The 23,176-nt window shown below is 43.0% G+C and overlaps 1 protein-coding gene across 3 annotated transcripts in view; it reads right to left on the bottom strand.

The window, feature by feature from the left end:
* TMEM161B (transmembrane protein 161B) overlaps positions 1-16,780 on the bottom strand; it is a 41,266-nt gene extending 24,486 nt beyond the window's left edge. For 2 of the 3 annotated variants that reach the window (XM_048055026.2, XM_048055027.2), the window contains exons 1-4: positions 16,622-16,780; positions 8,087-8,190; positions 4,261-4,341; positions 59-156 (exon numbers count right to left, since the gene is read on the bottom strand). In XM_048055026.2, coding sequence (XP_047910983.1) covers positions 59-156; positions 4,261-4,341; positions 8,087-8,190; positions 16,622-16,624 — 286 coding nt within the window. In that variant the 5' untranslated portion in view covers positions 16,625-16,780. Of the gene's footprint in view, positions 1-58; positions 157-1,531; positions 1,551-4,260; positions 4,342-8,086; positions 8,191-16,621 lie in introns of those variants that run through there. The other variant, XM_066987868.1, reaches the window with a different exon arrangement.
* Between the last annotated feature and the right edge of the window lie 6,396 nt (positions 16,781-23,176).

Here is a 23,176-nt window from a genome sequence, read left to right as displayed (position 1 = left end):
AAAAAAAAAAAAGTTTTAAAAGAACTCTGCATTTCTGTCTGCATCTATTTGCTCTTACCTATAGTGTCCCTTTCAGTCACAGACTTTGTTTCCAGATGAAGATCAATGTCCTTTGGAATGGTTAGAGGTTTGTTTTCAATATGACCATTATATTTCCTACAACAATAAATAAATAGATAAATAAAATATACACAGATAACGCAGTATCGACTTTTTTTTTTTTTTACATAATGGCATTTCAAATTTAAGTCTGAAGACCATTTTTCCTTTAAATGCAAACATTTTTATCTATCTGGCTAAAAGCATTAATTCAACTTCAAATATGAAAACATCTCGAGAAACAGCAACACATGTCAATAATTAATAGCTTTATCTCTCAAGGCTCTGACATACTACTGTCATATACTGTCTCATACACACATGGGTCTCAGTGGCTTCTATATGAGGGGTCCTGAGTATGTAGTAGGACAAGACCTGGTGAGCGTCATTTACTCCAGACTAATTTTCTCTAAAGGAAGCTTTCGCTGTTCAGACTGTCAGGGAGCTATAGAGTGGTCTAAGAAGTTATGCCAGTCTCAACAGTTTTGTGATCTGAGTACATCTACAGAGCAGAATATATTTGTCCTGATAAACAAACACCCTGACGAAAACCAAAGCTAAATTAAAGACTCCACAGTTGAGGTCCAGCCCAGGTTCCTCTCCACACCAAAATAAATAAATAAAACAAATTTCCCAAATTAGTATTAGGCCCATTGGGGCCTAATATAATATCAAGACTGTTGCCTAAACTGGACTAACCTAGATCCTTGAAAGATGTATCTTACCAGCCATCAAGCAAAGTGAACTATAAGACAGTTTTATAATCTAAAAGGTCATGTACAGAAATACTATAGGCTTACTTAGACATCATCATTCCCCTTTTCTAGTTCCACTGAATCAGCTTTCAAATATGGTATAAACAAAAATGTCGTATATAATATGATGTTTTGTTTCTCAAATTGCTAGTTAGAAGTAACAGTTTTAAAGAATCTTCCCTCCCCCCCCGCCCCAGACAACAGACAAATAAAAACCAGAAAAGATATTTAGAGCACCAAGTGCATTTTTATCTGGAGTTCTGAAACTATATTAACATCATAAGCTTTAAAATAAGCCATACCACTACACTTTAAATTGAGGATGCTTGTAAAAGAGCTTGAAAAAAGTTAAGTTACATAAAATGGGCTGAAAGATCATCACTAACCTAGGTAAAACTTACTTCATCACTATATATAAAAAAATCATTGAAGCAGATCAAAAAATATTTTCCCAGGTTCAAAAAAAAAAATCAAAACAACAACAACAAAAACCACAGAACTCAAAAAAAAAAACCAAAATGGCTAGAACAAAACAGCATTCTTTGAATGCTTTAGAACAGAATTTAGAATTCTTTAGAACAGCAACTCTGAAACCAGAAAAAGGAGAGGTGGATTTTCCACAGAAAGAGCTACTACGATAAGCAAGAAAAAGAAAAATCAATCAATTGTGAACATACTTTTAAAGAATAAGATCCTCTCGGCTATCGTGTGAGCTGAGAATACAAGCAGAAGGCATCAATAAATGCTATTTTTTCAGATGATACTGATATTACTATCACCCAAAGCACAAGAATTTTAATGGATATTAAAATTATATTTTAATTTTAAATCCTTAAATATAAGGATGGAAATACAAAGCACTACTCAAAAATTTCCTGTACACAAGTCTAAACGAGAACTTGTAGCACTGCCCAGCTGCTTGAGTGCCCAAGCTTCTGCGTGCTTCCCTGTCCCCCGTTATACTCACGTTCTGCTGCGTGCCCCCAGGAGTACCATCATCATGATGAAGATGAGCATTTGGATAACTGAAGTCATTTCAGATCAACTAAATTCCTACACTTTAGTCATCCCAAGGGACCCATAATCTAAGAGACACAGGACATACCCAGGATGTCTAACAGCTTTAATTCTAAGTAATTCATAGTAGCTATGGACCTTTTCATTAGCCTAACAATTTAATACAACACAAACAACTCTGAAACAAAAAATCCACCTAATGTTCATCTGCGATGATAACCTATAGCATAATATTCTGAAATGTAATACGCATTGTGTAAAACAGACTAGTAAAATACAAGTTCACACAACAGCTGTTCCCAAGGCTAATTTTCAAACAAGTTCCTTGGATCTCCTTTCGCCATTTTTTTCTTATTACTTCAAACTGAAAAATTATTGAAGGAACAGGCACTACATTTCACAAGACTAAAAGCTTGATGAAAAATATTCTTTAACCTGAAGAGACATGGAAAAAAATCAAATAAATGTGTTGTTATTTCTCCTGCTCTGTTTCACATCCCCTTGGTTCAAAAGAGCACTGCATTCCAGTTGGTGCAACCTAAAGAAGTATATCCAAGCCAATTCAATAGGAATAGTTCCTACTTTAACAGTAGGTCAGTAGTTCTCCAACAGCAGCAGCTTCTTTAGAGGGAACAGAGGTATATCCATTGACTGAAAAGTAATGATATTTTTGTTTTACAAAGGCAAAGCAATACAAGCAGCATTCAAGCCTCTGTATTACTCTCCTGGTTCCTCTGAGGTTTCCTATCCACCTGTTAATAATGTTTACCTTAACACAAGCAACTACCTATTTATTACAAATGTATTTTCTTGGTTACATATTAATGTAGTAAGATAATTATGTCAATCATAATAATTGACACCAACAAGATTTGACTGCCTAGACACAACAGTATAACATCACATTTGAAACATTATATGCAACAGCTTAATAGTTGAAAAAAGACTTAATGTATGTATAGGTGGCTTATGCAACAGGTTCCTATTATGTCTCACAGTAAATTTTCCAAAGATTATGAAGTTTAAGCTTACATGAACTTGTCATGCTTTCACTCAGCAGAGCATGCAATTGCTCTGTTGAAAGTGAGAACACACACACATGCTTTGCATGGAAGAAGACTGGCAACACTGAGGAAAGACATTAGCAAAGTAAAATTGTTTTGTAATGTGATTTTTGTTTAAGGCTCCTCTTTGTGGACTTAAAAATGTAATTAGGAAGTATCACTGACTAAATGGACAATTATAGATTTTATTCACAATTCTATTCACTTTTTTTTTTTTTGCTTCAACTTGTTAACGGAAAGTTGATAGATAAAGTGAGGTTTTAAATTAAAGTTACTTAACACTAAGGTGACAACTTAGTTCTTTACCTCAAAACACAGCAAATAAAATTCCTAGCTATGTAACTTAAAAACTTTGAAATTGAAAAAAATTGCACAATTAATAGATTATAGGTGAACTTTGTGGATTATCACAGGTGTTAGGAATAGTAAGAGAGCAAATCATATTGGAATAAAAGACAAAGGACTACAGAAAACCTCCCGGATTACCAAAAAGAAAGACAGAATGTTTTTGTATTTTGTTGTTTGGTTTAAACATAGCCAATTCAGAAATTCTGCACCACAGCAAGCTCTAACACACCTAGCTCCACCTCCTCCAACTGCTCTTGCTGCTGTTGTACTTTTGGTGAAGGTGTTCCAGATCCCCAAGACTGAACAGGAGAAACCTGTTTCCAGGGGAATTTGAAGGACAGCTTAAAAAAGCCAAGCTCTTTTAGCCTCCTCTTGTAGACAGGCTGTTTCCTGGATGATCCCCGCCACCCTGCAGTTCACCTGTTCAAGTCTGAATTCAGTTTTTTTGAACATGAGTGATTAGAACTGTTCACAGTAATCCCAGTCAAGTTCTATGAAAGTGCCCTGTGCAAGAGGATTACTATTTCCCTCTCTCTTCTACTAGAAATACCTCGCCTAATACATCCTAGGAGCGCATTTACCTCTTTCATAGCTAAGAGCAGTGGTTCAGTATAATCCTGCGTTCAACTAGTACACTCAGATCTTTCTTCTTTTGCTCCAGAATGAAGAGCTCCAATCCTACAGAAGATTTGCTTTCCTCAGTCTCCATGAAATGAATAGATTCATTAACAAAGTCCTTAGCAATTTCACGAGCCACTTTTAAGGACTGAGATTTATCTAATCCTGCACAATTTGGACATGTTCAACTCTCTCTAAACTGAAAAAACAATTCAGTACAGAGCTGTGGAAATGTAAGCATTGTAGTTATATGCAACATGAAGTTTTAGAGCCACAAAGACATAAGATTGACAGCAAAGTTGTTTTATGGATGATATTAAAAAATGGGGGGGGGGAGGAAGGGAATGATGAATATTTACCTATCTTTTTTGCTCTTCCCTCTTTGTTTCCCTGCAAGAATCCGTAGCTCTTCTTCAGTAGGATGTTGATACCATCGTAAACTAGTAAAAAAGAAAATCTCATGTAAAACAGTGTCAGTATCAGCAACTTAGTGATTTAGAAAAAAAAAAACAACTATGCATCAACACAGATCTATATGCATATTGAAAAAACAGTCATTTGCAATACCTAAGCAAAATACCCTTTTAAGCGTCAGCACTGTCTGAACCAAACAGCCACAGCTAAACTTCAGCACTCTTCAGGATGAGTCACTAATTACATAACATTAGAAAGCTTTACCATCATCCTTCACAGCATGCCCTTCATTTCTCAAAGTAAATAACTATTATCAGTCTTTCTTCTTACACAGACCAGATCGTAACATCTGTATTTCTGTCCTAAACAACACCCCCCCCCTCTGATAACTTCAATCTAACTAGAAAAAGGAAGAAATGAACACCGTGGCTTACAAAAGCACAGATACTTATAAATTAAAAGTATGTAACTGCAGCCTAGAAAGATATTTGCATGTTCTATTATTTTATTTATGGATTTCACACTTAAGTGTTACTTAAAAAAACAAAAATCACTAATTTTCATGTAGTTGAGCTGTAAGATTCTCCCCTTTCACGAGTCAATGCGTTATCCACTTATTTAAAAGGCAAGTGGTGGCAAGGGAGTTCTGAAGCGGGAAAAGAGAAATGGTTCAGTCTCAAAGATTTATCCTTCTTTCTACGCAAGAACCACAGTAGCTGAAATAAGGTCTTTCCCACATGGCAAAAGTGGGCTGCCCTTCACATTTAGGAAGACTGTCACTCTGATTTCCATGTGAAATGCTAAGGTAGAGGAGCCCAACTACAAACAGCAACAGACTTGGAAAATTTATTCAAATATATGTGGAAGTCCTTTTCTGGAGAAAGCCACTATTTTGTGTTACAGGTTAACACAGGGTAATAATCAGAAACAGCCATAACCATCATTATTACTCTGGTTAAAAAAATCTCATCGAGTAGGACCACTCAAATCTACATCAGTGAATCTGAGATTATTATAGCCAAAATTCTTTACCTGTTTAGTATACTAACACAAATCAAGGATACTTAACAACTTGGCCTTAATTACACTACAAAATTGTGTTGCAAGTGATTCATAATTACAACTAACAGGATACAAGAGGGTTCTTTTACTAAATAAATCTTACAGCCTTCAATTTAAAATGTTAAAACCAAAAGATTTCAAACATTTTCATAAAGGTAGAGCTGAAAAAATATTTAGTTTGTATTTGCTTTAGCTTATGCATGTTTAAAGCTGAGACTACCCTGTAGCTTTGATAGATTCAAATTAATCTCAATAGCAAGACCAGCACAGATATGCCCTAGTTAATTTGAATACTGTCATTAATAAATGCAGAACAGTACACCATTTTTCTCCTGTCTTCCTACAGTGGCTTTGAAATAGAAGGACAGAAGAGGTTGAGCAACCTAAAAGCAACATTTTGGTAGAGACAGTTTTACTAGTTAAAAATGCAAAGGCCTATGCAGATACTTAATATTCATTTAATTAATATATGTGAATATTCATATTCTGTTGAAGCTCTGAAAGCAGCATCATTTGAAAAAAGTTTGCATTCCTTTTCAAATATAAGTAAATTGTTTTTCAACAGTCAATACTTGTTCACTCTGCAACTGAATAGATTACCTTGTACCCACCCTAAGAACTCTTAGATTTTGAAATGCCTTTCTTTCTTTTAATGGACTTTGAATGCACACATGCAGGCACCTTGAAACCAACTTTTCTTAGACAACTTGGAGATGCTGGCTTTACTGGTAACGTGTTTATCCTCCCTCCCCTTTGGTGAGAGCTCTCTCTTGTAGGTATTTCTGATGACATCACTTAGAAAAGCCTCCCACCTCTTTGGAAAAAAAACATTTAGGCCAAATAACTTAAACCACAGATTAGCTGAAATATATTGACAAGAGGAAGGAGGAAAAGGTGGTAACATTTCCTAGGAAAGCTGGACTGCAGCGTGTGTGGTGTACATATACATGTGTATAGCACTCTCCACTGCCCCACTAACACAGGTCTGTCAAAGAAAACACTTGTTTGCAAATGTACAACGCTAAGGAAAATATGTTAACATAAACTTGTCAGCTAAAATAAGAAAATAACCATTTTTCTTTCTGACAGTTAGATTCAGATTCCTGTTTCAGCAAAGCTTATGGCTTGTTTTCATTTCTGGAAAACAGACGTATTTCTGTCTCTTCACATAGCTCTTGTATTCCGAGGGTTATTCACAATGACTGAAACTACAATGCACTAAAATAGTTACCAGATAAATAGAGCACTGAAAAGCAACAATGAGATTTGCAAGGTTACTAGCATGAAAAGCAATAACAATACTCCCATTGACTTCAGTGGGAGCACAAGTACAAAAAACTTGCTTTATGTACTTATCAATCTGTAGGTGTGCAAAGATAAAGAGAAAAGGATGACAAAACATACTTGAACAGCAAACCTTTCCCTTTCACTGGCACAAGGTATGCCTTAGAACAAGGATCCAGAAACTGAAAATTCCAGAAGAATGAAGAACAAGGGCTTAATATTGAACAAGTCTTTAAAAAAAAAGACAAATACTTAAACTCTGAAACCAAAATTTAAACAAATGTTTTAAATATTACATAAAAGTAGAAAATATTGTTTGAATTATCATTGATAAAAACACTAGAGTAGTACCACACCATAAAAAACAAAGGTTGCAGTTTCACATTTACTAAAAACTTTCAAGAGTTCACTTACAATGTAATACTTCAACAATGAAACTTATAACTCGTAACAATTAAGAGTATGATTCCTCTTTGTATCATCTGCCTGCCAACAAATCTGTTTTCCATTCCAACTAACAAGTAATACTTAAATCACATTTAAACAAGAGTCATTTTTCATTGGCCATTATTTGAGTGTTGAAAAGAGAAAAATTAAAAAGAAAAAAACACTGCTAATTCCAAGATGCAGAGGTAAAAAGGTAGTGGAAAATTGCACAAGACCAGTTAAGAATCCTGTGGAGCACATTATTATTCAAGGATATTCCTTCAGAACTCAAAGAGCAGAGATTTTGTGTTCTCAAAATTTTAACAATTATGAAAGACAGCATACTAACTTCTAATCATACAAAGTGTTCTTCTTCCCAGAAGAAAAAAAAACACTTTTTTTTTCATTTTTATTTTTTAATATTTAAGATACTGATTTATATTCAAAACAGCAGCTGCTTTTAGTTATTATGGATACAAACACACAGGGAATGCTCCCCTTGCAACTCATTATATCTGTTTGATCTATTGTTATGAAAGTACTATACTGAAATTTATACTAATCCTGTCGTATGAAGTATTAAAAAAACAGGATTCTTAATAAATGCCTACACACTCTCTATATCAGCAGGTGCATTGTTAAGAATATATTCTTTAGAGCTTTGTATTTAGTTTAGCTTTTCAATATTAAAGTATGCAGCTTTTGTCTTTAATAATGTAGAAGCTGGACAACAGCTAACTTTATGGCTGATACAATTAATAGCACAAACAAGGCTGTCCATTTCCAGCAGCACTGCTGTTATACCTTGAACCTGTAAGTCAGGTGTCACAGTGCTGTGTAAATAAAGTTCAAGAACAGTGGATTGCTTTCTTGGAAAGTAATTAAACTAGATTGGTATGTTCTACTGTTTCTACTCTGATGCATAATACCATATTCATATTCATACCATATTCACAAGCAGTGTAGATAGAAACCGTGTGTGTTTTTTTTTTATCTTACCTGCCACTGCAGAGAAGCCAACGAGCAAGAGAATAATGAGGTATGATCTTCTGTATGACACTAGCCATTACCATGGTCACCACCAACTGTACACCTATCACACCCTGTAGAGGAATAAGTTAAACAACAAGTCAGTATGCGTTTTTAAAAAGTGCTGATGAACCTTTTTGTTTGTTTTTACATATTGAAAGCACCTTCATATCACAGGGATAACATTTTTCATTTCTTTTTAAACTAGATAGGAGAAAAATGTATATGCTGTATCAGTTTTCAATAAATCACCTGGACCTTGCCATCATCAGTTACGTGTTATCACCTAAAAGAAGAGGTTTGGTGGATCACAAGGCTAGTAGCATCAGCAACTCTCTGACAGATGATGCTGCCTACACCAGAGCGCCTCTGCTCACCAGGTTGTGAAGCTGCATCTTGACATGGCACTCCACGGTACGCCACACCTCGATGTCACACCACCGACTGTGACTATAATCTTGCTCTTTGTGGTCATTTCAGTTCTGGCATGATTTAAGAGTTGACACCAAACAAACCCACTGGACTTAGGAATTTACAACATCTATGTCTCAAAATGTCAATCTTCTATTAGTACAGAGCATTTGCTCCTTACTGAAATAAAGGAGCATACGGTGAAGGGAGGGGAGGGTGCACAGGAATGCACATGAATAACTTCACTTTATCACCCAAATCTTGATCAAGATTTGGCACTTGAGCAGGGCCGGCAGTACTCTCACCCCTTGTCACTCAGCAAGCTTTAATTCTGACTGTTAGCTCTTGCTTGTTTGTTGTTGCTTTATTAAGCAACGTTAAACTTCTCAAGCTAAATAACAACGAATGCAACGTTGCATTACATTACTTTAATCCTGCACATGAAATTCTATCAATTAATACCATGTTAAAAACATGAAGTATGTACATTTTATTTTCTCGTACTTCCAAGACTTTCAAACTTAACATATAACAAGCAATAGAAGAAGAAAAACTATCCAACCGATATGAGGAAAGTTCACCAAAACATGGCACTGAAAAGACACAAAGGATCAGCCAAATAAGATATTCTCACTCTTTCAAACTATTTTCGGGAATGCTTTCTTGTGAAATGGAGTATATGTACATTTTCAATTAGCACACAAAATACTACATTTAAGAAGTGGTATGTACATGTTTATCTTTACATTCATTCTCAGACATCACGTTTTGGATATTGCTAGTTACTAACAATGCCTTGAAGAGAAAATATTTCTGTCTGCAGTCGTACAAGTTGGGAATTACAATTCAGTAGCTCTGTATTGACGTAATGTGTAATAGAAGATCAAGAGGTAAAAATATTTCTATATACAGAAGCAGTATGCCATTAACCAGTGGCAGAGAAGTCATAGATGGGCTCACTTTTTTTTTCTTCTTTTAATGTTCAAATGGAATATTCTGTATTGTGCACATTGCCTCTTGTCCTTTCACTGGGTACCACTCTTAAAAAGCCTGGCTCCATCTTGCTAATTCCCCACCCCAGCTCCCATCAGGTATTTATACCCCAGGACAAAATCCCTCCCGAGCTTTCACCAGGCTGAACGGTCCCAGCTCTTTTAATATTATATATAAAACCCCTTTTGATATTTCAGAGTCTCCTTGTTGCAGCCTCATTTGAAAGAGTAGGATTGAGTGGTAGTCCTCACAACGCTTGGTAGCCTCTTCATGATATCACAAATGTGAGCCCACAGCAGGCAGCAAACCTCGCTAGAGATTGTCCAGACAGCAAATGGGCGCATCAGAGCCTCTGAGCAAGTAATCTCCAGTTATGAAAACCCTTTGCATTTTTTTGGTGATACTGGTCCTAATACAGGTGGTTGGTTGGACCTACTTTGTAGATGACCTGACCCCAATTCCACCTCCTGCATACTTCCCATGTTTGAGTTTTGCAATGAGCTGTATGTTCACCCACATGTATCATGTCCTGCATATCATCATCTATTGTTCTTGAGCTTGAAAGAGGTGATCCCTGAAAGTCAACCAGCTTTCACAGACACCTCTTCTCTCCAAGACCATGCTCCACAGGATTCTTCCAGCTGAGGCCTGAACAAGCCAGAGTCTGCTGTCCTGAACACTAGTTGTGAACCTGCTATTTGCCTTGTTTCCTTCTCCCAGGATCCTCAAGTCTACCATTGATGGTTACTGCAACAAAGGCTGCACCGGCGTTCACATCACTGACCAGTTCTTCCTTGTTTGCAAGTCTGAGGTCCAACAGAGCACCCTTCCTCATCATCTTCTCAGTCACCTGTGTTAGGAAATTGCCATCAACGCACAGCAAACACCTCCTGGATTGTTTGTACCCTCCTGTGCTCTTCAGCAGATGTTGGTGTGGTTGAAGTACCCTGTGAGAACCAGTGCCAGTCACACGAGGATTCTTCCAGCTGTCTGAAGACGGGCTTATCTTCTACACGTTTGTGAATAAGACGTTTGTGTATAGCAGACACTGACATCACGCACATTGCTCAGCCCTAATACAACTCACCCATAAGCTCTCAGACAGTTCACTCCTCATCCCCTGGTACACCTCCATGCATCCCTGCTGCTCTCAAGCAGTGAGTCTCCCTCACATCCCAGTGAAATCACAGCCACACCAACCCCTCATGTCCCCTTTGTTCCCCATGCTGCAGGTGTTACCATACAGTCGCATTAGAAATGCACCAATTGTACTAATTGCCCAGAAGAGGTATGAGAGCTTCTCCCCCTTAATGCTGACCTCGTTATTTGTGTACAGGCATTCCCTTATTTATGTTTATACATCAGTGGGCCCCATTCTGCCCGGATCAGTTGTTTTCAAAGACTTTCAGACCACCACTTTCTCCTCTTGATTTGTGAGTCACCACCTCTTTCCTCCATCACTGCTCATCTAAAGCTCTCCTCACCCGGTTCGCCATCCTGTTAGCAGAGATGCTTTTTACCCCCACTTGATCAGGTGGATGCTGTCCCCTCCTCACGGTCTTCAATCTTCAGACAGGAGTCATAAAAGTCTTCAGCATGGTCATGAAAGTCAGGTCCCTGCCACAGACACCTGCTACATAACTAGCGGTTAACATAATGTTTGTTTAAATAAAGCACAAATTGTGTTGTCAATTCTGCTTTTATGAAAATCATAGATCAGTTGTTATAGGCAACGTCCAGTATCATCTTTAATGAAACAGGACTGAAGAAGATCAAGATAGCATGAACTACCTTTTTCCATTTGCAATCACTTAGAACAAACTCTATCAAACATTTCATAATGAGGTTTCAAGTACCACTTAGAAGTATTTCCTACTTTGCTGTAACTTGAAATAAGATGTTTGGGTTTCTTCAGCTATCAAAAGTTCCTTCAGTACTCAAGCCTCTCTTGCATCCTTGAAATTTCAACTGCTCCTTTACATTACTCTCAACAACTCTCTGACGTACTTCAGAAGACCTTACTTTTGCTTATGATCCAGCTTAGTCCTGAAATCTGTATGTATTTTTTTAAACTTTGCATTTTTATTACGGATTCTTGGCGTCTTGAAGTCACGCAACTAAAATAACTCAAAACCATTCCCTACCCAAGGGGATGTATACCTAAAATGAAAGGAAATGTTATTAAAACAATCTGTCCGCATAATATAATTGATATGTTTTAATTACTATATTGCTCGTCAACTATATACCCTTTTTACAAAAACCTGTTTACCAAACCATACTTGTTTACAATACAAGAACGTTTACATACTTGTCTGAACTTGTCTACAAAACCATACATTTCTAAAACCAAGTGTTTATTCTGACCATCTTAGGAGAAGCCTAACTATTTCTCACATTCAAATAATGGGACAGGAACACCACTGTCCCTCGACCTAGCTTGTTTGCTGAAGTCTTCAACTAAAGACAACTAAGAGGAGAGAAAATGATGCAAAGCAAGGCAGTTGTTAAAAAAAAAAAAAAAAAAAACACCACAACAACGTAGGAGGTCCACTAGCTGAGCTAAAATGTTCGCAATTCAACAGACTATTTAGAAGTGCCCCTACAGAAACCCATTTCTTTACTCGAGTGAAGGCTGCAAGTCCTAACTGATCCCATTAGGATCATTCTGTCTTAAGCAACTGAATCCTCCACACATCCCCCCCGCTCCCTTCAGCAGGAATTCACCATGCTCACTCCCATAAAGGTTGCTCCTGTGTTCCTTAAAAACAGAAACACCTACAAAAATATTTCAGCTTGCAACTGGAAACAACCTAGCAGGTTTTTAGGAATGAAAAAAAAACAAAACACATAAGAGCAGCAACAATACTGCTAATTTCGATTTTAAGTTCGACTTTGAGATAGGTATTGCCTTCTGGTATCTTTCTACATTTCAAGCAATTAATAATGGATATACTCACTCGTGCAATCAGTGCATTTTTCTCTTGATTTCTGGATGTTTGTAATCAGCCAAAACCAGTAGGTTACCAGAGAGAAGCTGTCACATGAAATTAAAAAAACGTGAGTGGGCACTATGCCCACTCAAAATAACACATGTGCAAAGCACAACTTTGTGCCAACTCTTCTACCTGCACATACTTACAAACTACTTATTTACACGTGTACTAGTACTCTCTAGAAAAACCCACACCATCCCAAACCATCTCAAAATTGCAACATGAGGTCACAGCACTTTCTCCTCACAGACAACCACAAAATAGAGAGTTCATTCCAATTTGGGCCCTGTCTAGAAAAAATCTCACACATGCTTTTAAGTCTTCTTATTACCACTAATATCAGTTTAAATACACAGCCGCTCATTTCAGGAATATAAATGCAGATTAGGTATTGGTGGGAACCAATACCTTATTCTCTGTTGACACACTTTAAATTAGAGGAAACAGAATTTAGCATTATGCCAGAAATCCACAACTTAAAAAAAAAAAGAAATCTACCAATACTTAACAGAATATGACAGATATTTGAAGGAGATGCTGTTCAAGGACAAAGCAATTTTACAAGAAAAAGTCTTTCATAAAAGGCATCTTAGAGATGAGGAACTGTTGCACAGATTAAGTAAATTGTACAAACTTACAGAACAGTTTGTGGAAAATGGAAGAACTTGAGCTCATCTCCTACGCCTGCAGCATCCTCTGATTCCACATAGATCCATGTCCCTGCCATGATTCAGCTCTGCAGCTTGGAATTTGAAAGCCAAATTCAAGACACTGGAGATATAAATCAGTATCTTGCTGATCAGAGAAGCGTTTCTGTCAATGTGAACAGGGCTGAGAAGCACTCAGCCCAAAGGAACGACCGTCCAGTTTCTCTGCAAAATAGAGGCTGGCAAGCAACCCCGGGGTCAAAGATGAGACTAAAACAGAACAACCAGGGACTACAACGTTTAATAAATTTTACAGTTGCTGAAATTCTGTTTCAGAGGAAGATCTTTGGTCAGAGGCGTTTTAAAACTCTCAAGCACTGAATTCCAGGACCTTGAAAGAAGTAGGGAATTATTTCTTTTTCTTGTGCAACACAGCACACATTTTACAAGACGTTTTTAATAAAACGTAACAGAGAATGCCAAAGTGGTCTACAAGAGAGCTGTTAGCAGTTACATTAGAAGGTAAAATAGCCAGGCTCTTAAAGCCTTCAAAAATGATGATAAGCCCAAAAGGCAATATGGCAAGTTTGAATAAAGTATAACCTAGACTTTGGCCTTCACAGTCTATACCTCTAACACCATGTAAGTGGAGATGTTGTTGGTGATAACTAGGAGAACAAAAAGTAAGAAAAAGTAATTATGATAACATTACAATACTCTTATCTACAAGAGATGTGTACTTATAATACAACTACGGCTCTCTCGTAATAGTACCAAAAGAAAAAAAACAAACATTTATAAAAGTAGTACTTCTAAAGGACGTTTTTCTATTCATCATGAACTTATTTACAGAACATGCAAAACAAAGATAACCGAGGTTTATGCCAAGGCATGGCTTCAGCCTCATTTTGACCTTGCCCAAGGTTATTCTTGTAGCACCATGTCAGGGTTTTACCTCATCTTCTGCCCTCCAAGGTTTTGTCTCACCACATACCAGGATATTACTAATCCAGCGCCCAGCTTTTCTCAGGACTTTAAAACTACATGTCTGCAACAACATCCAACTCCAGCCCTGCACAGGGCCTTGGGTCTGAAGCCAAGAGCTGCACACAGCATGGGGACTGCTCAGAACGGCGTACCAGCAACACCACTGCACGCCCGAGAGCGCGGCCAGTAGCATCCAATCCACAGCTTCACGAACACAGTGTCGACACTTACTTTTTGAAGTGCACGTCTTGCAAGAGCAAGATTTTTACACGAGTGCACTGGAGTATCCTACAGATGTTAATGCAGGGCATAGCAAACTCTCCCCTTGGCAGCACACAAACGTACTTGAAAATTCATGACCTTTTTGGCAAGATGTGGAAAAGCTTTTATACTAGTAGCAACCCGCAAGATTTCTAGGATATAGCCAATACTCCTCTCTTACACAATTCCAAAAGCGTGATGGTATTTGTGGCACCTTAGAGCTGAATACAATATATTTGAAATGCCACTTAATCAATGGCACATTGTGGCTCTTACTATTAAATCAGACTTTTCCACAGGCAGAGTTTTCTCTCTATGTACGCATACATGCTCAAGCTGAAGCTTGTATAAGCAGAACAGTGCTCTGCAGAAATGCAAATGCAATTCAAGATTGCTTGTTAAGTATCATAAAATATTACACGGGATGGTCAAAGAAAACTGAGCTCACTGTGCAAAGTCTTAAAATGTACGCTTCCTATGAAAAAGAGTACTTTAACAAAATGCCTGTAAGCCAGACTGATATTTTATACAGGTGGCAATCTGAGACAGTGAATATCTTACCATCTGTAAATATCAAAAGCCCATAAAGCTGATTTTAGGAAAGACATCTACATTGAGACATCTCCTTAAAATTTGGATTTTTTCTTTGTTTTATGACCAAAATTTCCTGAATTTGTATTTTCCTACTCCTTCTGCTGTTTGCAACATAGCAGAAAGGAACAGAATATCAATCAGTGTGAAACAAGACGTGAGGAATTCCGGACTACCACCAAACCACTCACCTCCATGGGTCTTTCCCACCCAAGAGGTCAATTCTGCCTCGACCAGTGTCCTTCCCCACGTTCAAAGGAGAGTCACAAACTGGCAGATGGAAGCAGTCAGCAGCAGCACGACTGCCTTTGCATCAAGATGTATTTTCCCACCAACCGATTCTGTTTTGTTCTCAGTGGAACAAGAAGCACGAGTACTCTCTAAGCATCGTGATTACAGAACCAGCAAACATCAGGCAAGTCAAGTTATTGCTGTAGAAATCTCACAACCAGAACCAAGGCACTTTTAAAGTCATAAAATTATCATTATTACTGCAGCAACTGATAAAGAACATCCCTTAGGCAGAACTGAAACTTGATCTACTACAACGGAAAAAAAAAATCCAAGGTTAGATCTTATTGCAACTAACAGATTTTTAAAATCTAGTTTACCCATATTTTCCTAATCAAAAAACAAGCTGGATACTCTGAAAACCTCTCATCAAAACATTTGTTTTTTTTACATTGAAAGCTTTGCCATTACAAGGATCTTTCCAAGAACAAAAAGTTTAAAGACTCTCATGCTGAGCACTCCAAGCACCACGACCTCACGGTATTAAATGTTTATGTGAATTTTATATTTAAATGTTAAATGTAAACATCTTAAATGTTTGTGCAGAAGTGAAAGCTGTGAGCCTGCGTAACAGGCATTACAGCTGCAAAGGTGAGTGCGGGTGGCCACAACTCGGAGCAGTGTTTTCCAGTCGTTTTAGTGACTTAACTTGCACGCCCACTGATGCAAAAGCAACTGTTGCACAGTTCATTCCACCACTGACTTGGTGCTGGAGAATGCAGCTTACAGACAGCCTACACGCGGACTATGAAAAAATGTTTTTTCACGTATGCCACGGAACCACGGGCAAGGACCGTTTGTCCTCACTGCCAGCAACTAGCAAAGAAAACTGGAACTGACTTCTCAAGCCCATCAGAAAACAGAAAAAAAGCACGCCATTTATTAAAATAAGGGCCTGCACTGAAAGGAAAAGGGATATTTGTTTAGAGCTTTCCCAAATTATCTTGGAATGCAGAGATAGATGGGTGGAATACTGCAAATTACAGGAATTATTTCGATGCCTTGATATTCGGTATTCTAATCTCTGCAGGAAAGAAATGAAAAGAAAGGAAAAAAGGATGTAGGGAGGTGAAGAGCTACCCTTCCTTTCACGTAATGTACATGATCAAGAGACATATGTAAGTATTATTAATTAAATATCTCAATATTAGCAGAGCTGAATAGGTTTTTTTTTTTTTTTAACTTGGGTAGATTTTACCCCGTATCCACCTACAGACCCGCACACGGGGCTCAAGGTCTCCGCACAGCCTCCCGAGGGCGCGCAGAGCCCTCGGGACCGCGCTAATTAATTAATTAACCAATTAACTACCCCCCCACCGGCCGCTCACCATGCTGCTCCCGCCCGCCGCCGCCGCCGCCGCTCCAGCCGCCCGGCCCGGCCCCGCTCGCAGCGCATAAATCCGCCCCGCTCCTGTCGGCCCCGCTCCGCCCGGCCCCGCTCGGCTCCCGTGGGCCCGGCGCGGCCCGGCCCGGCCCCGCTCCGCCCCGCCAGGCCCCGCGCCGGCTGCCGACCGCCGAGGTCACCGCAGGACCCCTCCGCAGCCAGGACCCCGCCCCGCTAAGGGCTGCCCTCCGCGATGCCTGAGAAGAAAGGGATGTGGAGACGGCAGGCGGCGCCGATCCGAGCGCTCCGCGCGTCGCCCCGTTGGATGTTTGGGGAGGGGGTGCGAGGCGAGCCGCTCGGCGGTGCGCGGAGCGGGCACCGAGCCGGACGCGCGGCCCGACAGGCGCAAGGGGCAGCCGGAGCGGTGTGAGGGGAGCAGGGCGGTGCGGAGGGGGCCGGTGCGGCGCCTTGACGCATGCGTACTACTCACCGCCCGGCGCGGCGCACAGACGCGCATGCGCCGAGCGCCGGTGGCCTTGAAGGCACACGCGCCCCCTCTGCGCACGGCCCCTAACGGCCGCTGGCGGCGCTGTGAGGCGGCCGCTGCGACCGGTAACGTGTCTGAGGGACAGCGGGAGGCTGGGGGCTGATGACGGCTGTGATACACCCACTGAGTACCATGCTCTTTGGCCCGAGTGTCGCTGAGGTTGTTTGAGATACTCAGTTCTTTTTCTGAGGTGCCATGTTGCCGTAGGACTTGTTTTTCAAAGCCCACGATTGTGTTCCTGGCAGTGGCATGGGACAAAGGATATGTTTCCGGCCATCCCAAGGTTGCTTCTACCATTGCAAGTATGAGGCGCTTTCCTTCGTGGGTGTGAGGGACAGTGGGGGCCAGCAGGGCACGGGGATGGCACCGGGAAAAGGGAGGGAAGGCAGCAGCATGCACGGGGCTGTGGCAGCTCTGGTTTGAATCACACCGAGACTTTTTCTGTGGTATATTCAATTTATTTTATTGTTCTTTATTTCATCTCCCGCAGGAGCCCTGCTAGAAGCGCCGAGGGGGCGGCCTCTTGCAGGGCTGGGCAGAGTCTTGGGCACTGCTCGCCCGGGTGCGCTTCCTGGGGCGCCGGGACCCCCGAGTCGAGCGGTGAGGAGTGGAGGGTCTGCGCCTGCAGGCCCGGGCAGAGGGACCTGCTGCTGCCTCCTGCCCCAGCTCTTCACGGGGCTCTTCCTGCTCCTGGGGGTTGGCTGCAGCTGGGACTTCGCCAGGACCCCCACGCTGGAGCATGCTGGATGTGCCGGGGATCTCGTCCATGTCAGGGTCTTCAGAGCTGCTGGAGGGCGCAGGGCTGGTATTGAAGGCTCCCTGCGCTGGAGCAGCGTGCCCAGAAGCAGCTGAAGGGCTGTCCTCCTGCGCCCTGGCAGGGCGGCTGCTCTCGAGGCCCAGCAGCCTCCGTGCGTCCTCTCCGCAGAGGCCCACGATGGTGCCGACGAGCCCGTCGATGAGCGGCACGGTGAGGGGCCCCAAGGCGGGCTGTGTGTGCTGAATGATGGCGTCCCTGTCCAGCCCCATCACACACAGGGAGTGCAGGAGGAAGCTCTCTGCAGCTCTCGCCTGCCACCAGCGTGTCCCATAGATGGCTGAGAGCTCGCGGCGCAGCCAGGGCAGCACAGGGTCGAGGATGTCCCTGCGCTCCCTGAACAGCACGGCCCAGTCCTCGGGCAGGAGGCCGCCCACAGCAGCGCGGGAATCGGGCTCCGCATCCCTCTCCTCGGCTGGCACAGAGGACGCAGCCGGCGCTGCAGGGCTGTGGGGGGCGGTGGCGCTGCCTGCCTGGAAGCCAACAGGTACGGGCACTGCGGGAGGGGAGACGATGCATTCCAAGTAGTCCTCCTCTCCCCGCACGGAAACCTTGATGGTCCTCATGCCCGTCCTGCAGAGTGGGCAGCTGGCCTTCAGCTTTGCCCAGCGCTGGATGCAGCCCAGGCAGAACCGGTGGTTACATGGTGTCGCGTAGGCCACGTCCTTTCGCCCCTCCCGGCAGACGGGACACGTCCACGCCTCCTCTGTGGCCATGATCTTCACGTCAAGGTGTGCTGGGGAGAGCTGATGGTGATGAGCTACTCCCCTGCACCGGCACTGCAGAAGCGGGTATCGCGCACGCTGCGAGGAAGAGAGAAGGTCACTGGCTGTGCCCCGGCCCCTCAGCAGGAAACCCCCCGGCCCCAGCCCCACGGCTGGGTGGTCCCACGTCCCCCGCGGGCCGCCCTGGGGCACGTGGCCCCACACAGCTCACCTGCGCTGCTGCAAGTGCTCCTCACAGGGCCCCGGCTGCCTGAGCCAGGCAGGGCCGGGGAAACACAGGCACTGCCTGCGGGGACGGGCACTGAGAACAGCTGCCGACGGCCCCACAGCACAGCTCCAACAAATCCTTGCTCGGCGCTCCAAGCCTCGCACAAACGCTCAGCAGGAATCCAGGCACGAGCCAGGCTGGGACGGGCTCTGCCTGCGCCCCAATATGAGCAGAGAGGGCCGTGAGGTCACAGAGTCCATTGCTGGGTGACCTCAGAGCCCATCGCTCTGGGTGACCTCAGAGCCCATGGCTCTGGGTGACCCCCACAAACCAAAGCACGTGTCTGAGAGCATTGCCCAGACATTTTGTGAACTCCAGCAGGCTTGCTGCCCTGACCACTTCACTGGGAGGCCTGGTTCAGTGGCCAAGCCCCGTGTCAGTGAAAGATCTTGTCCTCACCTCCAGGCGGACCCTCCCCTGTCACAACTCCATGCCATTCCCTCGACTTTTGTCACCGTCCCCAGAGAGCAGAGCTTAGCGCCGGGCCCTCCGCTCCCCTCGTGAGGAAGCTGCAGGTCGCCCTCAGGCCTCTCCTCAGTCTCCTGCAGGCTGAACAAACGCAGGCACCTCAGCCGCTCCTCATCTGTCCTGCCCTCCAGACTCTTCACCACTTTGAAGCCCTCCTTTGGATGCTCTCTCTCTAAGAGGTTTATGGCCTTCTGATAGTGCCGTGCCCAAAAGTGCACACAGGACTCGAGCTGATGCTGAAAGAGCGCAGAGCAGAGCACAGCAATCCCTGCCCGCGACCGGCTAGCGATGCTGTGCTGGAGGCACCCCACGATGCCGTTGCCCCTCCTGCCTGCCAGGGCCCACGGCTGACTCACGTTCAACTTGCCGTCGACCAAAAGCCCCAGAGCCCTCTCTGCAGGGCTGCGCTCCAGCCTCTCCTCCCCCCAGACTGTCCGGACAGCCAGGGTTGCCCGTTGCCAGGTGCGCAATCCCTCACTCGCTCTCGCTAAACCTCATCTTGTTGGGGATTGCCCAGCTCTCTGATTTGTCAGGATCTCTCTGCAAGGCCTTCCTCCCCTCCATGGAGTCAGACGCTCCTCCCAATTTAGCATCGTGCCTAAATCGACACAAGACGCCCTCGAGTCCTGCGTGCAAGTCAGTTAGGACAACATTGAAGAGAACTGGCCCTAAAATGGAGGCCTGCAGAAGCCCCCTAGTGACTGGCCGCCAGCCCGATGCAACCCCATTTACGATAACCCTTGGAGCGCGACCCGTCAGCCACTTGTTCACCCATGGCATTATGCATTGCTCTAGCTGTGTGCTGCTCAATTTGTCCAGAAGGAGACAGTGAGAAACAATATTGAAGCTGTGCTGAAATCCAAACAGGTGCCATCAGCTGGCTTCCCTTGGCCAACTAGACGGTTGAGCACTTCCGAAAAGGAAATCAAGTGCGTTAAGCAGCACTTTCCCCTCATGAACCTGTGTTGGCTGTGATCAATGACTGCATTGTCCTTCAGGTGATATTAAGAACTCCCAGAATACTTTTCACCATGTTTTTACCATTTTTCCCTCCCAATTGATTGGGGGGAGTTGAAAAATCATAAAATAATAATAATAATAATAATAATAAAGAGAAAATCATATTCATGTTCATAAGAAGAACAGGAATAAAAGAATAGGGAAGGTAAGCGAGGCAAAGTGCAACCGCTGACCAGCTGCTGACAGATGTCCATCCCATCCCCAAGTAGCAGCCCTCATACCAGCCTGGCCTAGCAGTTCCTAGTAATAATTCAGCACCATGCCCTGTGTCAAGCAATATCCCTTTGGCCTTTTGCAACGTCCCTGTGTGAAGCATTTTGTACACAACAGATGCAAATCTGCTCCCATCCACTGCTTTCTCTGTTGAATGTAGAAGGGCAACATTGCTGACAAAAGCTCTCTTGCAGCCCCTAGTCTTACATCTCGATCCTTAAGCAAGCTGCATTTAAAAAGGAAACGGGAAAGGGGAAAGTGAAAAGGCAAAAGGGAAAGGGAAAGGGAAAGGGAAAGGGAAAGGGAAAGGGAAAGGGAAAGGGAAAGGGAAAGGGAAAGGAGAAATAAAAATTTAGGAATGGCTATACGGAAGGAGAAGCGTCTTTCCTCCACATTGCATATGGGGACCAAGACTGAAGCAAAGGAACCTTTGTGGCTGAACCAGAAGAATTGGAGGTTAATTTGAAAATGCTGTTCTCTAGGCCAAAGGAAAAAATGCACTGAACACTAGGTCAAGGCAAGAAATAGAAAGCTCTTCTTGAGGACAGAAATCTCAAAACCTAAGCACAACATCGGGGGAAGATTAGGGCTGTCCAGAGGAAGAAGAAATACCCACAGAGTGAAGTGGCAAACCCATCCCTGGCTGGAGTAGGGTTGAAAGTTGTAGCCTCTGCTTACACACACGATGGCAAGTACAGCAGCAGTCTCTGCGCAAAGCAGACTTTAAAAAGAGAACCCATTCCTAAACCATGGGAGAGATCCTTGACACAATAGCTCTCAAAGTCGTGAAGAGAGCAGAAGAGCGGTTTTGCACACAGCGTTTGCTGTTTCCATTGCTTGTTAGGGTTATGCTTTCCTTGTATACAGCATCTGCATACAGATGCTGCGAAGCTTCCAGGTCGCTCCCTGTCACTGGGTGAATTTGCACGAAGGAGAGTCCGAATGGAGGGAAACTGGGCTGCATGGACTCAACTACTAAGCCTCATGCTTAAGGAAGCCAGCGTCCTCCACAATTACACTTGGCAGTCGGTGCCTGGACGCTGCCCAGTTCTGGTGGCATAGAATCACTGAATCACAGAATATCCTGAGTTGGAAGGGACCCATAAGGATCATCGAGTCCAACTCCTGGCACCACACAGGTCTACCTCCAAATTCCGACCACGTTGTTATAAATTACGTAGCCCCCCTTCCTGGTACTGCGGCTGCGTCGACTGTTGCTAGGGGGTCGTCTCCTGTCCCTCTGGTGGTCGCACGGATGAAGGCCGTAGTCTTCCTCCGCTTGGTATGTGGTGTTTTTCCCTCCTTAACCGGTCATGTTGGTTTGTCTTAAGATAGGACAGTGGGTTATCAATTTTGCAGTTATAGTATTTACACAAAGTTCTCTCAACTTTCCGTCCGAGACAGCAACAGGCAGGGAGCCTCAAGGTCCTTACAGCCACCTGGCGACTCCCTTTGTTCCTTCTTAATATAGCCATGGGAAATAATGAACAAACATGCTTCATACACCACAATCCTTCCTTTTTCTTTTACTTACTTATTTTGTTCCTTAATTCCTGGTATGCCTGTCTGCTGAGCGTTAGAGTTTCAGCATCCTCACTCGTGGTTATGGGTTCATATTTGGCACTGATATGCATCAAATGTGCTGCCTCTAAACGGTTTTTTACAATCGCGATTACTCGATTCAGAATACATGGTCCAAAAGTTAGACTCAACATTAATAACAACAAAGGTCCCGCTATTGTCGACAGTAAAGTTGTAAGCCAGGGTGAATAATTAAACCAAGAGTCGTATCAATTCTGCTTAGCCTCATTTTCTCGCTTTCTTTTTTCTAATCCTTCTCTGAGCTTCATCATTGTATCCCTCACTACTCCAGTGTGGTTTGCATATACACAGCATTCTTCTTTCAAGGCGGCACATAATCCACCGTCTTGTAAATACACCAGATCTAATCCTCTACGATTTTGCAAAACAACTTCCGATAATGACCTTGCCGATTTGTCCAGGGCAGTAATTGACTGTTCAACTCGAGCTAAGTCTTCATCTACAGCCACACGTAGGGAGGTGAACTCCTGACTTTGTCTGACCAGAGAGGCAACTCCAGTGCCCACCCCGGTGCCTCCCAGAATTATCAACGTTGCCAATGTTATAGCCGTGATTGGTTCTCTTTTTGTTAAGTGGTTCTCTGCTACCGTGTGCCGTGTATATACGTACTCTTCAGAATGGTATAGAATTCTTGGTACAATTATCACCTGTATACAGAAATCTTGAGATACATTAAAGACTTCAAGTGATAAACAGGGGGTAACACCTATCGATGAGCAGACCCATCTAGCGTTGTTTGCGGGAATTAACCACCTTTCTTTACTTCCTGGTGTAACCTTCTCCGTAATACTGCATAGATGGAGCTTCTCACTAGGGATTGTACCTACACACCTGCCATTCCCAGTTACTTCCGTCAATGTTATTCCTACATCCCTCCCCCAATTGCATTGTGGAGGGTTGGG

This window comes from Anser cygnoides, chromosome Z, assembly GCF_040182565.1.
Source record: "Anser cygnoides isolate HZ-2024a breed goose chromosome Z, Taihu_goose_T2T_genome, whole genome shotgun sequence".
Taxonomy (NCBI): domain Eukaryota; kingdom Metazoa; phylum Chordata; class Aves; order Anseriformes; family Anatidae; genus Anser; species Anser cygnoides.
This window is presented reverse-complemented; position numbering and strand designations above follow the sequence as displayed.